Source organism: Macaca fascicularis, chromosome 15 (genome assembly GCF_037993035.2).
Source record: "Macaca fascicularis isolate 582-1 chromosome 15, T2T-MFA8v1.1".
Lineage (NCBI taxonomy): Eukaryota > Metazoa > Chordata > Mammalia > Primates > Cercopithecidae > Macaca > Macaca fascicularis.
The window spans coordinates 117,915,605-117,932,914 of NC_088389.1; the positions used below are offsets into that span (position 1 = coordinate 117,915,605).

Sequence of the window (17,310 nt, forward strand, 5' to 3'; positions counted from 1 at the left end):
CTTTAATGGAAATGAGCTTTCTGTTATACCAAGAACTGCATAATGCTCAAGTTTCCCGAAATGCATTTTGGTTACAAGTAAAGACCACCTGTATATTAGGACGTTATTATAGTTAATTCATTACACTAAAAAGCAATTAAGGCTAAGCACGTTGGCTCACGCCTGTAAGCCCAGCACTTTGGGAGGCCAAGGTGGGCAGATCACCTGAGGTCGGGAGTTTGAGACCAGCTTGACCAATGTGAAGAAACCCCGACTTTACTAAAAATACAAAATTAGCTGGGCATGGTGGCGCATGCCTGTAATCCTAGCTACTCGGAAGGTCGAGGCAGGAGAATCATTTGAACCTGGGAGGTGGAGGTTGCAGTGAGCCAAGATCGCTCCATTGCCCTCCAGTGTGGGCAACAGGAGTGAAACTCTGTCTCAAATAATAATAATAATCATAATAACAAAAGCAATTAATTCAGAATTAAATATTCCCTGTGCTCCTGGTCCCATACTCCCGAACTTTTTGAGGTTTTCTAAGACACAAATTTCTAAAAGACATAGACTTCTAATGCTCAAGGAGCATAAAAGTTTTTTTTTTTTTTTTTTGAGATGAAGTCTGGCACTGTCACCCAGGCTGGAATGCATTGGCGTGATCTCAGCTCACTTCAACCTCTGCCTCCTGGGTTCACGCGACTCTCCTGCCTCAGCCTCCCGAGTAGGTGGGATTACAGGCGCCCGCCACCACACATGGCTAATTTTTTGTATTTTTAGTAGAGATGGGGTTTCAATGTGTTAGCCAGGATGGTCTCGATCTCCTGACTTTGTGATCCACCTGCCTTGGCCTTCCAAAGTGCTGGGATTACAGGCGTGAGCCACCATGCCCGGCCTACAAGTTATTCAAAAGCTTATAATGTGGCCTACAATCAAATGCCTAATCAAATTACTCCAAAGTCAAGAAACATTTTTAAAAGATGTATTTACATCATTTAAGATACAACTTTGCAACAGATGAAATAATCTATTAATACTTTAAAAATTAATCACACGTGCAAAAAGCTTGGATAGGATTGTAGGGGTGTTTTTTAAAGCTTAAGAGGGTGAGGTAGACTAAAAGGAGGGGAGTGAAGGAAGGGAGTGAAGTGAGGGAGGGCAGAAGAGGTAGGCAATGCATGTTCAACTGTTTTGCCTTTTCTTATAACCTGGATTAGGGGATTGGTTGTAGTTAGGGAACTCCATTTCCTGACTTTATTCTAGGAAATGTAAGCAGGAAATTAAAAAAAACAAAAACAAAAACAAAAACAACCCAAGTAGATCCTTTCTTTAAGAGGATTCTAAAGAAATACAACATGTGATCGCTGCGCTTCTACATCATAAATCCCTGGGTCTTTTTCACTGCCATCCTTATTACTCAATAAATAATTAAATGAGGCCTGGTGTCGTGGCTCACACCTGTAATCCCAGCACTTCGGGAGACCAAAGCAGGAGGATCACTTGAGCCCAAGAGCTCAAGACCATCCTGGGTAACACAGAAAGACCTCATCTCTATTTAAAAAAAAAAGAGGCCGGGCGCGGTGGCTCAAGCCTGTAATCCCAGCACTTTGGGGGGCCGAGACGGGCGGATCACGAGGTCAGGAGATCGAGACCATCCTGGCTAACACGGTGAAACCCCGTCTCTACTAAAAATACAAGAAAATTAGCCGGGCGAGGTGGCGGGCGCCTGTAGTCCCAGCTACTCGGGAGGCTGAGGCAGGAGAATGGCGTGAACCCAGGGGGGCGGAGCTTGCAGTGAGCCGAGATCTCGCTACTGCACTCCAGCCTGGGCGACACAGCAAGACTCCATCTCAAAAAAAAAAAAAAAAAAAAAAAAAGAAAAAGAAAAATTAGCCGGGTGTGGTGGCGCATACCTATAGTCCCAGCTACTTGAGAGACTGAGGAGAAAGGATTGCTTGAGCCTGGGAAGTTGAGGCTACAATGGGCCGTGATCACCTCACTGCACTCCAGCTTGGGTGACAGAGTGAGAGACACTGTTAAAAACATTAAAAAAAAAAAGAAAGAAAGAAAGAAAGAAAGAAAGTGATATAAAATGCTTAATCGGGCCGGGCGCGGTGGCTCAAGCCTGTAATTCCAGCACTTTGGGAGGCCGAGACGGGCGGATCACGAGGTCAGGAGATCGAGACCATCCTGGCTAACCCGGTGAAACCCCGTCTCTACTAAAAAAAATACAAAAAACTAGCCGGGCGAGGTGGCGGGCGCCTGTAGTCCCAGCTACTCGGGAGGCTGAGGCAGGAGAATGGCGTAAACCCGGAAGGCGGAGCTTGCAGTGAGCTGAGATCCGGCCACTGCACTCCAGCCCCGGCGACAGAGCGAGACTCCGTCTCAAAAAAAAAAAAAAAAAAAAAAAAAAAATGCTTAATCGACACATTAAATTGCATCCATATTTTGACATGGTTGCCAAAAAAGAGTATATTTGGACATATTAAGTCTATATAAACAGAAGGCACTAATTTTATAAGTGTGTACATTTAGAGCTCTTGATATGTGAATACAGCATTGAATGGATCAAAGATTATTGCTGTCTTTGCAAATCTTCAAACTGACAGAACCTTTTGGAAAAATTTATGGCAAGTTTGTCTTTTTTTACAAGCAATGTTTCTATAAATCCTACCAAAGTGCTATGAATAAGGCTGTAAATCACTTCACTGGCTTGAGTAATGGGACTTTTATTTCATGAAACCATGCCAGGAAACCTAGAGGCTTTCATTGATATTGAATCTTCTGTAATATTTAATACCTATCCAACTCAAAAAGATGAATTTTGATACTGACTGAAAATATTTTTACTATAATTTTTGCTGAAAGGAAAATAAATAGAAATCAATGGTGTTAAGTTGGATGGTTTGAAAGCAGTTCATTAGTCATCAGAAGAGAAAAAAATTAGAAGCAATAGAAAGTAAATCAATGAGAATATAAGTTCAGATTTTATCTGTAATTATGATTGGTACATCCATTCCTAATGGATGAATAATGCTGACTGCTGACATTTTTCCGTCTTGCTTGACGTTTATTTGACAAAACAGAAAGAAACTCTTTTGAATGTTTTAGTCTTCTTTTCAATTATTAGGTTGGTACAAAAGTGATTGTGGTTTTTGCCATTATTTTGGGGTCAACTAATATATTCAAATATTCTTACAGGGAAATGCTGTAGAACCTGGTAGCCAACTGCGTAAAATCTCAATAGCCAGCTGGGCGCGGTGGCTCACGCCTGTAATCCCAGCACTTCGGGAGGCCGAGGCGGGCGGATCACAAGGTCAGGAGATCGAGACCACGGTGAAACCCTGTCTCTACTAAAAATACGAAAAAACATTAGCCAGGCGTGGTGGCGGCGCCTGTAGTCCCAGCTACTCGCGAGGCTGAGGCAGGAGAATGGCGTGAACCCGGGAGGCGGAGCTTGCAGTGAGGCGAGATCGCGCCGCTGCACTCCAGCCTGGGTGACAGAGTGAGACTCCATCTTAAAAAAAAACAAAAACAAAAACAAAAAAACAAACTCAATAGCCAGTGAGTCGTGTGGGAAGAAAAGTGTACGTGTTATACAAAAGCTAAATTTTCACATGCTGGCAAAATGAGTGACGCATACACTACCAGGAGGCACCTCCATGATATTCAGTTAGGAACCTGATTGACATTCCAAGCCTTGAGTTTTGCAAATGCTCTTTAGTGTTACCAATCTTTTGCTTCAGGTAGTGACAGAACCTAAACGAAATTGGTCCAGGCATAAAATAAATTAGGCTAAAGGCAAAAGTAAACCTGTAATGCCAGATCACTGGTCAGTGACTCCTAAGTGCTTATTTGCACACTGCCTGTTTTTACAAGGAATTTAATGCATTCAATACCACAGGGCACAATACATGAAAATGGGGCGGGGGGTGGAAAAACCTGAGTCAGAGGGAAAGTAGGACTAGAGAAGAAGGATGGGCAAAACCCCAGGTGACGGCACTGTAAACCTGCGCTCACAAACTCCTAGTTCAGATGGCCAGGCAGGTAATGGGAAGCCCCTCATCTTTAAAACCGTGCACTGCAAAAGGGCTGGGAGACTGGAGAAATCTTGGGAGAAGGTATCTGAGAGGTACTGCAAATCACTCACAGTTCAGCAGGAAGTGAGTAATGTGCATTTGCTATTTTGTTTGTGAATATTCATTTCTGCTCTGAAAAAGAAGAAAAATAGGATGGAGGAAACTCATAGGATGTGTTAAGCATAGATAAGGAAGTTAGGGACCTACCAGACCAAGAAGACAGCAAATCTTCATGATGCAATAAATACTGTGTGCCGGAAGCATAATGAGGCATTCCATATGCAGGAAGTCTTAATTCGCCACCCATTGATGATGCCCATTCTGGCTCCACCTGTTCTCTGCCCAAGAAACAAGTGAACAAAACAAAACCCTTTAGCTGCTCATCAGATCAACTGGCAAGCTCCAGCTACTGGCCAGGCATTCTTGCCCCTCTGTATTTGCTTGGGTTCATATGCTACTGTTCCAAGGTTCTGCCACTAGTACTCTCCTTTTCAATCCTGCACACCCTGTCCTTAGGTGGCCTCACCCCCTTCTATGCCTGCAGCCCCCCTGGAGTATACGCCAGACTCACTTTCTCCCCATCCCTCAGGTGCCCATCACCCATCTCCCAGACATCTCCTGGACATCATCTAGATGCCCCATGGGTACCTCAATCTTCGTAATCCTAAGACTGACCCCATCTTCTCTCCCCAAACTGCATGTGTATCTGTATTTCAGCCTACATGGCAGTAAGATGTATTTAATCACTCAACCAAAACTTGGGGTGTCACCCTGACTCTGTTTTTTTCCTCGGGTACTGAGGTCCCAGGTCCTGTGATTTCTACCTCCTTAAAGCATCTCGTTATTTTTCTATACCCACCATTTGTGCTAAATTAGCACTAATTAGCTATCTTCAGAGTGATACAGCCACACGCTGAGCATGATGGACAAGGACCTTCAAGCTCTACCTTGGTTCACCCCTCCATCTCATCCGAGTTCTGGGCATGACGGAAGAGACCCTTCTCCTCTCCACTCTTGCCTCTTGCCATTTCCTTGCCTTGGTTGTGATTACCTACAGATGCCTGCATGAGTCATAGTCTTTCTCATATCCAGGATTGTACCCTTGCTGTTTTCCTCTGCCTAGATGCCCTCCTTTCCAACCCCCACTGTCCCGCAACCCACCACCCCAATTGTCCACCATTTCATCTTGCTTACTCTTAATCTCTTTTCAAATTTTTCATGAGATGTCAGCTTCTCTAGGAAACTTCCCTGAAATCCCAGCCTTCCCTCCACCTTCACCCTCCGCTGGCCCTTATCTGAATTAAGCACCCTGCCTGTTTGTTTTCATCGTCTTCTGAGACTCCTCTCTCATTACGCTGTCACTGAGGTGTCCAGAGGGCAGAGATGGAATGCTCAAATTAGGACGATTCAGGGAGGTATGGGAGAGGTGCATGGGGACCATAAGGGATGGAGCAGGAACCCAAATTAGTAATGGCAGAGCTGGCGCCAACCCTAGGCTCGAAGGGACAGAGGAGAGAGAATGGTTACCAAAACCCAGAGAGAGAAAACCGTGTAAAATAGGGGATGTGGTGAAGAGCAGCAACCTGTGTTTGGCTGTGAACTGAGGCAATCTTGCAGGGAGGAGAGCAGAGGAATGACTATCTTGGCTTCACTCTCCTTCCTTCTCCTTCATCTCATGTCAGGTGCCCCATTGGCTAAACCTACCAGCAACCAGAGGACAAGGAACGCGTTAAAATAATCTCACAGCTCAGAGAGTAGATTAGATGTAGGGCGACAAATGGATTATATTTAGCACAATCGCAGGTCTATTTGTTGATCCGTCTCCCTCATCAGGCTGAGTTACCTGAGGACAGAGAATGTGTCTCTTATATCTCCATCCCTAACATCTGGTGGACACTAGATACTCAAGAAATGCTTATGGATGAGATGAGAGAAGATGGTAAATTGGGCATTAGATGGAAGTTTGTGCTTTCTGAGCCTGCCACATGCTTTCTGGAGAATCCAAGGCAAAATGAGAAACAGAATGAGCTCTAGACTTTTGTCTGATAAAAGAAAATATGATTTGGTGAGAAGAAATGAATACTTTTAGCACTCAATGCTGGGAGGAACTGGCATCAGTCACGTGGCTGCCTCTATCAGAGGCTCTCAACTGCATAATGGACAGAATCTTTAACAGTGAAACCACAACGCAGAAGCATTCTTAAAAACATTAGCCCTTGATAAAACCAAAGCCACGTTACAAAAAACCAACCAAAAGGTGGAACTGAATTAATATGGTCCACTTTGAGCTGAGAATAGCTTGCAAGAAAATGGTTGTCTCAGACTTCAAGTCTGACCTCCTACATAAACCTTCAGTGCAATCCTCTCTGTATTGTCTCTTCTCTCATCAGCCAAAAGATGGAAAGGATCAACTGAGGAACTTACACTGGAGGAGCACAGATTCATTAGATGGCAGAAACCTGGGTTTCTGAATGACTGCTGTGGAACTGATCTCTGTCTGCCTACACCCTGCAAACTTTTGTACTGAGAGCAAGTAACACATTTTTAATGTGTTAAACCTCTGAGATCTGTTGGGTCTTATAGCAACAGTTATTTTACCCTAACACAGCTGTAAAATAACGTTCTAAAATCTACACTCGGGTTTGTTTAAAATATTATCACCATGATTATTATAATTATAACCCATAGTCCATATCATAATCAATTATTTTTATAGAAGTCCTTCTCAACTGACATCTCATAATTTGTGGCTTCTTACATTGTTGCCTTCTATGTGTGAGATGCCTCTCTGAGTCTTTTTTGCTGGGACATGATAGAAAAGAAAATATCCAACATTCTGATGTCTTTTATAATGTACAAAGTCCTGTTTCACGCATTATCTCTTTAGATTGCCCCAATAAGCCCGAGGAATATTTAAGAGTCTATAATCATCCTCATTTCACAAGTGATGAAACTCAGACATTTACATATAAAGTGGAAAAACCACTAATTTATTTATTTATTAAATTAAAAACTCACTAATTTATTTAAAGATTAATTGAGAGAATAACTTTGTCTGTCTGGAACCAGGTATGTGTTAAGAGTTAAGTTTTCTTAATTTTTCTTTTTAAGAAGACAATCTATGGCTACATAACAAACCACCCTGAAGTAATGACTTAAAACATTAAAAGTCATTGATTTTGCTCACAGAACTTGAAGTGGAAGATAAAAACAGCTGCGAGTGAGGGTGGGGCTGGACAGCTGGCTTCTTTGGGCATCTCTCGTTCTTTTTGTGGTCTTGTCACATGTCTCTACACGGTAGCCCTAGGGTAATCATGACAGCTGAAGGCTTTAGAGTGGGTGGAGGGGGAGAGGGAGGGAGGGAAAGAGAGAGAGAGAGAGAAAGAGAGAGAGAGAGAGAGAGAGAGAGAGAGAGAGAGAAGCAAGCAGGCAGAAGCTCTAATGCCTTATGACCTAACCTTGGAAATAAATTACACTGTGCCACTGCCACTACCTTTTCTTAGAAGCAAGCAGATAGGGTTGGTGCATATTTGAGAGGGGAATTAGACCTCACCTCTTGATTGGGAGAGTGTAAAAGAATTTGTGAATATGTTTTTAAATGACTACATTTCCCCTTTCTTTTTTTTTTTTTTTTTGAGACGGAGTCTCACTCTATTGCCCAGGCTGGAGTACAGTGGCCCAATCCAGCTCACTGCAAGCTCTGCCTCCCAGGTTCACGCCATTCTGCTGCCTCAGCCTCTCAAGTAGCTGGGACTACGGGTGCCCGCCACCACGCCTGGCTAAGTTTTTGTATTTTTAGTAGAGACGGGGTTTCACTGTGTTAGCCAGGATGGTCTCGATCTCATGACCTCGTGATCTGCTTGCCTCGGCCTCCCAAAGTGCTGGGATTACAGGCGTGAGACACTGCGCCCGCCTCACATTTCCCCTTTCTAAAATGCTTGTCTAAATTGGTGCACACGTGAAGCTCGGGTGTTAGTGACTCATCCAAGATTATTAACCTGTTAAATGGTTCCACCAATACTAGATCTAATTTTGTGACTCCAATTTTCATGCCCTTTCTCACTACTCCAGATAAGCTCCAGTGAACATCGTTGTCCATTACGGTAATTAAGACATTCTAGCTGCCAAATAGATTCAATCCTTTTAATTGCCTTGAAACATGTATTGTTTTTTGTTTTGCAGAAAATAAATATTACCCATATGGCGGTCATCCACAAACACCTTCCAAGTTTATCCCAAACATCTGTGTTTTAATTTTTTTCTCCCAACAGATGTATTCATTTGCATTTTCCCAGATGAATCATTCTTATTTTTGTTGTTATTTTTGACTGTATTTCTCACCTCTCAAGATCCTTTTGTATTAATTACCAAGCCCACCGCTTAAGCTAATACGATCTCCCAATATGGGGACTTCCTCTTGATTCCTGTGTGCCCTTCCTGTGGGTCATTAATGCAATGTTATTTAAGACTAGGATTTGGCCGGGCACAGTGGTTCACACCTGTAATCCCAGCACTTTGGGGGGCCGAGCTGGGAGGAGGATCACCTGAGGTCAGGAGCTCGAGACCAGTCTGGCCAAGGTAGTGAAACCACGTCTCTACTAAAAATACAAAATTAGCCGGGCGTAGTCACATGCCTGTAATCCCAGCTACTGGGTAGCTTGAGGCAGGAGAATCACTTGAACCTGGGAGGAGGAGTTTGCAGTGAGCCGAGATTTCACAACTGCACTCCAGCCTAGGCCACAAGAGCTAAACTCTGTATCCAAAAAAAAAAAAAAAAAAAGACTACGATTTGGATTTGCCGTAAGGCTTGAGGGGCAGTCTTTTGTTTTGTTTTGCCTTGTTTTCAAGAGGCCAAAATCTTCACACTTGAAAATTTCTGTTGAACCACAGAGATCTGAACCAACTCAGTTTAAAAAGCCTGGGGATTTGAACAACGGTGTGGATGGGAAATCTCTTCATCTGTCAGTTTTCATCATTCTAGGCAGTAAAATAGATTCCCTTTAGGAGTTTTTCTCCGTTTGGGGTTCACCAGCAGTGGGATGTGGGGAATCAACCCTTCTTCGTCCCCACCCAAACATTAGGTGGGAGCATGGGGTGGGAAGTAGAGAAAGTGGACAGAGGTCTCCAGTGGATATGGGATCTTTGTGTAGACCAGAACAGTCCTCAGAAATCTCATGCAAGCCACATAGGTACTGTTATATTTTCTAGTAGCCACTTTTTAAAAAGTAAACAGGTGAGGCCGGGCGCGGTAGCTCACGCCTGTAACCACAGCACTTTGGGAGGCTGAGACGGCCGGATCACAAGGTCAAGAGATGGAGACCATCCTGGCCAACACAGTGAAACCCCGTCTCTACTAAAAATACAAAAATTAGCTGGGCATGGTGACGCGTGACTGTAGTCCCAGCTACTGGGGAGGCTAAGGCAGGAGAATAGCTTGAACCCTGGAGGTGGAGGTTGCAGTAAGCCGAGATCGCGCCACTACACTCCAGCCTGGTGATAGAGTGAGACTCCGTCTCAAAAAAAGAAAGTAAACAGGTGAAATTAATTTTAGTAATATATTTTATTTAACCCAATGTATCCAAAATACTATCATTGGAACGTGTAATGAATATAAAAATATTCATGAGATATTTTTCATTCTCCTATCCATACTGTCTTGGACTCTAACGTGTATTTTACACTTACAGCACAATTAATTTGGGACTAGCTACATTTCATCTCAACAATAGCCAACAGCATATTGGATAGCACAAATAAATTCTTCGTCTCTGTTGCTTCTTTGGGTCTGGGAGACCTTTCTTTGGATTGCAAACCTTTTTGCTTTCAAACCTCGGCTCCAACACCAGTCCGGCAGAGGAACCCGGTCTAATGAGGTCCGCTCCCTTCCTGCCATTCTCTATTCCATTAACCTGTTTTGTGGTAAACATAGGACTGATCCTCCAAGATTACCTTATTAATTAGCTTACATATTTATTATCTATCTGTCCCACCAGAATGCAGGTTTCCGGAGGGCAGGGATTTTTAAAAACCTGTTTTGTTTTGTGATTTTCCCATACCGAGCACCGTGCCCGGCACAAGCTGGGATCCCAGTACGCATCCCAGGGCGAAAGAACCGTGTTTCCCTGGAACCCAGGCAGAGGGCAGCTTAGCAGTGTGTCACAGGTGGGGCGCCCGCACTGGCTCCCAGGCCGGCGTGGGTGTGGGGCGAGTGGGTGTGTGCGGGGTGTGCGCGGTAGAGCGCGCCAGCGAGCCCAGAGCGCGGAGCTGGGAGGAGCAGCGAGCGCCGCGCAGAACCCGCAGCGCCGGCCAGGCAGGGCAGCTCGGAGGTGGGTGGGCCGCGCCGCCAGCCCGCTTGCAGGGTCCCCATTGGCCGCCTGCCGGCCGCCCTCCGCCCAAAAGGCGGCAAGGAGGCGAGAGGCTGCTCCAGAGCCCGGGCAGGAGACCCGGCCGGGCCAACGCCAGGGACTTTGTTCCCTCCGCGGAGGGGACTTGGCGACCCTCGCGGCGGCAGGGTCTGGTGCCGGCGCCTGGGCGGCTGCGTGGGATCTGCGCCCCCGACTCCCTCCCTAGCTGTGTTCCCGCCGCCGCCCCGCTTGTCTCCGGCGCTGGCGCCTATGGTCGGCCTCCGACAGCGCTCCGGAGGGACCCGGGGAGCTCCCAGGCGCCCGGGTGAGTGGCCAGGCGCGGCTCCCCGGTCCCCCCGGCCCCCGGCGCCAGCTTTTGCTTTCCCGGCCAGAGCGTGGTGGGGTTTGCCCGGGCAGTGCCTCGAGCAACTGGGAAGGCCAAGGCGGAGGGAAACTTGGCTTCGGGGAGAAGTGCGATCGCAGCCGGGAGGCTTCCCCAGCCCCGCGGGCCGGGTGAGAACAGGTGGCGCCGGCCCGACCAGGCGCTTTGTGTCGTGGCGCGGGGATCTGGAGCGGACGGCTGCGCCTCGGTGGGCCGCTCCCTTCCCTCCCTTGCTCCCCCGGGCGGCCGCACGCCGGGTCGACCGGGTAACGGAGAGGGAGTCGCTAGGAATGTGGCTCTGGGGACTGCCTCGCTCGGGGAAGGGGAGAGGGTGGCCACGGTGGCAGGAGAGGCGCGGGAGCCGAGAGGTGGCGCGGGGGTGCCACCGTTGCCGCAGGCTGGAGGGAGATGCTTCCAGCGAGGCGCGTTCCGTCTGGGCGAGGGCTTCATTCTTCCGCTGCGTCCCTGGAGGTGGGAAAGCTGGGTGGGCGTGTGTGCAGAGAAAGGGGAGGAGGGGAGGCCAGTCACTTCCGGAGCCGGTTCTGATCCGAACAGACCGCCCAGCGTTCGGGGACGCGGACCTCGGGGTGCCGTGGTGCCCGGCCGCACGCGCGCACGAGGCTGAGGGGTCGGGGGCGTCTCTGACCGCCCAGCTTTAACAAAGGGTGCTCCTCTCCACCCCGCGAGGAGGGGCAGCTTCGGAGACCCGGTCTTCAGCGAGCGGGTCTTAGCGCCGGGGAGGTCTACTTCCTTTTGGGGTTGCCATTTTACTATTATTATTGCCTTTTTTTTCCCCCCCAAAAGGACTGGAGACTGATGCATGAGGGGGCCACGGAGGCGCAGGAGTGGTGGTGATGGTTTGGGAAGCGGAGCTGAAGTGCGCTGGGCTTTGGTGAGGCGTGACAGTTTATCATGACCGTGTTCAGGCAGGAAAACGTGGATGATTACTACGACACCGGCGAGGAACTTGGCAGGTAAAGGGGGTCCCGGAAACATACCCTCCTGGATTGTGGAGATGCATAACGATGGGACCGTTGGGTGGTAAACAAATGCAGTTCGAATCAGGTGTCTCCTTCGCCCTTTCTGGAGATGCGCAAATCATAGAGAAAAGAGTTACTAACCCAGCGATAAACTGCCTGATCCAAGGGCCTGGGGGTGGAGGAGAGGCAGCCGTTCAGGGCTAGATTGTGATGCACAGTATATTGATCAAGTTCCCTGGACAAAAACAGATTTAATTCTCTGCACTAACTCTTGTCAGCCCTTGCCCTTCTGTGACAACAGGACAAACACTAAGATTATGATTGCAACTGGAGTTAGCTTTTATGTGTGATTTAAACGGAGAGTACAAACTAATAGGTTTTAAAAATCTTAGTACTTTTTTCTCTATCTAAATTTTCAGTGTAATGTGAGCAAGTATTGGTAGGTGGTAAATGGAGACTTGCCAGATGTTGATGTTGGGCTTGGATTTTGAAACTTCTTCCAACCAGGAATTTAATTATGTGGTTGGTATTGGTGGTTGCTTTGGTTTCATTTACAATGTTAAATTTTTAACAAATCAATGAGAGTCTAATATGGCTATCTGGATTCAGAGCATACCTCCATTGCCCTAGCAGCTGTGATTCTCAGTGTAAAATCTTTCAGTTTCTAGGTAAACAAAGAATGGTTTCTTTCGGGGCATCTAAGGGCTGATTGCTGTTTCCTTTGAGTGTGTATTAGACAGAGTGTTTTGGGCTCTGGTCAACTTTAGTAGAAAACCTAGTTTTCATTAACTACGTTTAAAACTGAATTTATGGAATTTGTGGTGTATTTGCATTGTGAGTGGAGTAGGCAAAAGGATATTTAAACAAACAAAATATGTACTTATATGTGCATTGAAATATGTATTTTCCCATATACATCTGATGTCCTGATACAAAGCTTCCTTTTTCTCCATGAAAAGCAAATTAAAAAACACCCACATCCTGGATTACCTAATGAGAATTATGGAAACTAAGCTTAACTAAAATTTTTTAAAATTCAAACGATAGTGTAGAATTTTTTTAAAAGTTACTGTAGCAGAGTATTTCTCTAAATGTTTAGTATTGACTGAAAACATCGATGGGGGCCTGTGCTTAGGAAGAGCGCTCTGCATATTGACGATCTGGTGAGTAAATAAGGAAAGCTCTTCAAAAATCACATTTCATGGATATGTTTAAGATTAAAGTTTAAGAGTGTGCGGTTGAAATACTTGGTTTAACTGGAATTAAATAACTTTCCTGTGGTTTTCAGCAAGATAAGTGGTATTTGGAGTTTTCCTTTGGGACTGGAAGAAAAAAGCAAAAAACTACATTTTAATTTGATTTGCGTAGTGCGGCCTGATCATTTAAGTGTTGTTAGAGAGATGACTGAAATTAGTTGAGATTATTGTACTATGGATTAAGTATAATGACCTTATTTTCATTATGATTTTTTGGTACAATTATGTGTTATGAGAAAGAAATAGAAAAAGAGGCCTCCCTGTGGTTGGCGAAGGGAGTTTGTGATCTTGATTTCGTGGGCGTGATGATGAGGGGAGTGAGGTGGTTTGCTTATTTGTCACTAGCACATTGATTTGCTCCGTGTACATTTCTTTGTATAACGTTCTGCCCACTATGCAAGTTAAACTGACAAATTGTTTATTAAATAATTTACGTGACCTAGGAATTTTAAAGAAGTGCTCTGAAAACCTGGAAGTCTGAAGTTTTTAAAAATGAAATGTACAGACTCATCTATCCTGTAAAGCTGCTATGGTTTTTGCCAAAAAATGAGTGAATGATTGGGTTTTGGAAAATTGTTCAAGTCCTGTGATTTTATGTCTGCCTTGGATGTAGCCACTTCCTGAAAACAAGTCTGAATGTAAGATGGACACGTAGGAAGATGCTGCTTATATGACATCACGTGTCACTGAGGGAAGATTGGAAGTGGAGGTAGGAGTTTGGTAGCAGGAAAATGGAAATGGGCAGATATGTGGCACAAATGCAAGGTCATTCTAAGCAGTGAGTTACTAGCAGACCAGTATCTGAGATTTAAGACTTTTATTTGGCCAGGCACGGTGGCTCACGCCTGTAATCCCAACACTTTGGGAGGCTGAGGTGGGCGGATCATGAGGTCAGGAGTTTAAGACCAGCCTGGCTAACACAGTGAAACAACGTCTCTACAAAAAATACAAAAAAATTTAGCGGGCTTGGTGGCGCGCACCTGTAGTCCCAGCTATTTGGGAGGCTGAGGCACGGAATCGCTTGAACCTGGGAGGCGGAGGTTGCAGTGATCGGAGATCGTGCCACTGCACTCCAGCCTGGGTGGCACAGTGAGACTCTGTCTCAAAAAAAAAAAAAAAAAAACCCAGAAAGACTTTACTTACATATCTTTAGCAGTCATCTAAATAACAACGATTCACTTACCTTATAAATGTAGTGAGACACAGTACATAGCCAGGAGGAAAGATGGGATTTTGAAGAAGTAGAGTACAGTATTATTGTTAATATTATTTTATTTTTAGGAAAACTGAAAATGTGCGTATTTGTGTGTACCGCCTAAGACTTCTGTAAAAGCTCTCTGTCAACCGTCAGTAACTTTATAAAGTATTACAACTATTGCAGCAGTCCATCTGCAGCAGTCCATCTGCAGCAGTGATAGAGCAGATGGACCACTGGACAGATACCCTGGTCCAAAACCTGGCTCTGCAACTTACTAGTTTTCTTGAACAGGCCATTTACCCACTCTGATACTCAGGATTTTCCTTTATAATATAAGAGAGAGATCTACTGCTTATTTCATGGGTGTTGTAAAAATCAAGTAATCTAACTTGTAAAAGTAGTTTATCAGCAGTAGACAGTTAAACAAGTCTAGATATTACCTGTAGACTGGCTGAGACATGTGGGTGCCCCAGGCAAGCTAATAACTTGGCCGGCAACTCAATATTTAAGTTTCTGTTTACCAGCTTTGGGAGGGGATGCCCTATAGGAAAAGGGTCAGGAGGAGAAGGGTTGCTGACAGCATTCAGCCTCCACTATGATTCTGAATAATGCAGCCCTGGCTTTGAGCTGGCACACCCTCCAAACAGAAGCAAGTCCCTGCAGCAGATGCACGGGTTATGTTTAGAAGAGTGTTTGGTGGCCTTCAATTTGGCTCCTGGAGGCCCTTTAGGGTCTCACCCTCTGTCCCAGGAGGTGGAACAAGGAACTGCCTCTATTATGTGTAATAGTCTCTGGGAGGAGTTCTTATAAATGCAGTTTTCTCCATCTGCTATTATACCGGGTTGTTTTAATGCCCCAGGATGCCCTAGAATCTCTTATCAGTTGGCACCTTGGGCAGCTGCGGGCTGACTTGCCACATTGTCGGGCTCTAGTTACACCCTTGGCCGTCGTTCAGCCTAACCTGCGGGCCTCCTGGGCACCTCTCTGTGTACACTGCTTTCCTGAGGGACTGGCCGCCTTTCCTGTTGCACCATCTGACCTTATATGATCTCAAGACCTAAGTCCTACCTCCTTAGTGAATCCTTCCACAATGAGTTTCCCCTTTTTAAGTCAAGTGACTTCTCTGAGACTCTCTTTGTCCATGACCATAGACTGCCCAGTGACATGTTCCATCCTGTTTTACATTTATTAGTCTTGTATTGCTCTTTGCAGCCAGCTTGTGGATTTCTTTGGGGTATGCCCTGTGGCGTGGAGTTGTTGTGGTCCTTTCTCCCCACAGTGTGCAGTGTGCCATAGACTTCCTACAGATTGATTAATATCAGGATTCATGCATGCCTAAATGAGCTAATGCAGTTTGGCAGGTGCAATTTTGAGACCAGAATGGGGATGTACGATACAAACGATGATGCAGAGGCTGATGCTGTTAGAGAGGCAGTGTGCTCATTTGGAAAGTGGGGAGACACCAACCTTGGTAGGGTGTTGTGAGGATTGCAGATGTGACTTTAAACTTCTATCATGCAGTCACTGGCTAATATCTGTCTGTCTTTTTAGTCTATAGATATGCATTTACTGAACACCTACTAAGTGTCATGTGTCTAAAATATATATATTTGTATATATGTAATATATTTTATATATATATATGTTTTTGAGACGAGGTCTTACTCTGTTCCCCAGGCTGGAGTGCAGTGGCATTATCATAGCTCACTGTAACCTTGAACTCCTGGGCTCAAGCAGCCCTCCCACCTCGGCCTGCCAAAGCTCTGAGATTATAGGGCAGAGACACTGTGCCTGGCCTCTAATATATTATTTTTATTATTTTTATTAACCTGTTTTCTCCATCACAGCATTTACCACATTGCATAATAACTGCTTATTTGATGATCTGCTTTCTCCATGGGGCCATTACCTTGGACTTGCTGCTCACTTTTTATTTCTAATGCCCAGGTTGATGCATGACACTTAGAAGGCACTCAGTAAATGCATGCTGATAGACTAGACTGAGTGGATCAATATATGTAAAGCAACTTGAAAGAATATGTATGTATTAGGCCCTCAATAAATGATGGCTTGTGGTGAAGATGAACACTTAGGATATAATGGCTGCCGCTCATCAAAATAAAACTGCTCTTGTTTTTGCATTCTTTGTGGCTCAGCAGTAATGAGCACAGCAGCCAAAATTTTCAAGCACAAGATCAGTTTTAAACAAAACAAATGAAATGGAGCATTAAATATTTTACCTTGGTTTGGATGGTCATTGGAAGCTAATAATTCAAGTTTAAAGCATTGCCCTTTCGGCGTAAAATCCATAGGCATTTTCATTGAAGTAAGAAGTTGTCATAAGTCCTGGCAGTCCAAGTGCATCTCTCGGCTGGTTTACTGCGAATTGCCAGAGTCAGTCCTAAGAAGAATGGCAACCCTGTGTGGCTCATAGAAGGGGAGAGACTTTCTGTCATGTTTTTCCTTCGGAAATGGGAACCACAGGCCACCGGTGGGTTTCTGCATCCTTATAGGACTGTGCTGAATGTGACATTTTTCCTCTTAGTATTTTTGACTCAGAATGCTCTCAGATGTTTCCTCTGATAGGAAAGGGTCCAAAGTTTTAAGAGAGATAAAGTTCCGATACATAGATTAAAGGCAACGGTTAGTGATTTTAAAAGTGCGTACGGTTTAGGAAGGTCTAATAATAATCTTCCAGGATACGAAGCGAAGACATGATGGTGTTGGTGAGTGGCAGTTTGTTTGAATGCTTGCTTGCTGGCACTGGGAGTGTGTTGCTGGGTTACTAGGGCAGGCATCATATAGGTTCAAGGGGGCAGGAACAGAGTGGGTGGAGGTGCTTATTGGTCAGGAAGCCAAGGAACATGGAGGCTCACTTCTTGGTCCCCCATGTTCTTCTACCCTCAGCTTGTGTCTCACCCGGCCAATGAGGAACCTGAAGGCCCCATATCATTGGCATATGCCCCTGCGAAGCCATGAAAAACTCATAGGAAACCTTCAGAGATGGATGCCCAGATAAATTCCAGTGCAGTCGTCCCTCAGTATCCATGGCGGATTAGTTCCAGGACCCCTGGGGACACCAAAATCCACAAATG

At 45.4% G+C, this 17,310-nt stretch overlaps 1 protein-coding gene across 7 annotated transcripts in view; it reads left to right on the forward strand.

Moving 5' to 3' along the window:
• Nucleotides 1–10,308: 10,308 nt before the first annotated feature.
• DAPK1 (death associated protein kinase 1) overlaps nt 10,309–17,310 on the forward strand; it is a 210,960-nt gene continuing 203,958 nt past the window's right edge. For 3 of the 7 annotated variants that reach the window (XM_005582084.4, XM_074017762.1, XM_065530772.2), the window contains exons 1-2: nt 10,309–10,381; nt 11,586–11,755. In XM_005582084.4, the coding sequence (XP_005582141.1) occupies nt 11,694–11,755 (62 nt within the window). In that variant the 5' untranslated portion in view covers nt 10,309–10,381; nt 11,586–11,693. Of the gene's footprint in view, nt 10,913–11,585; nt 11,756–17,310 lie in introns of all 7 variants that reach the window. The other 4 variants (XM_074017760.1, XM_074017763.1, XM_074017761.1 and 1 more) reach the window with 3 other exon arrangements.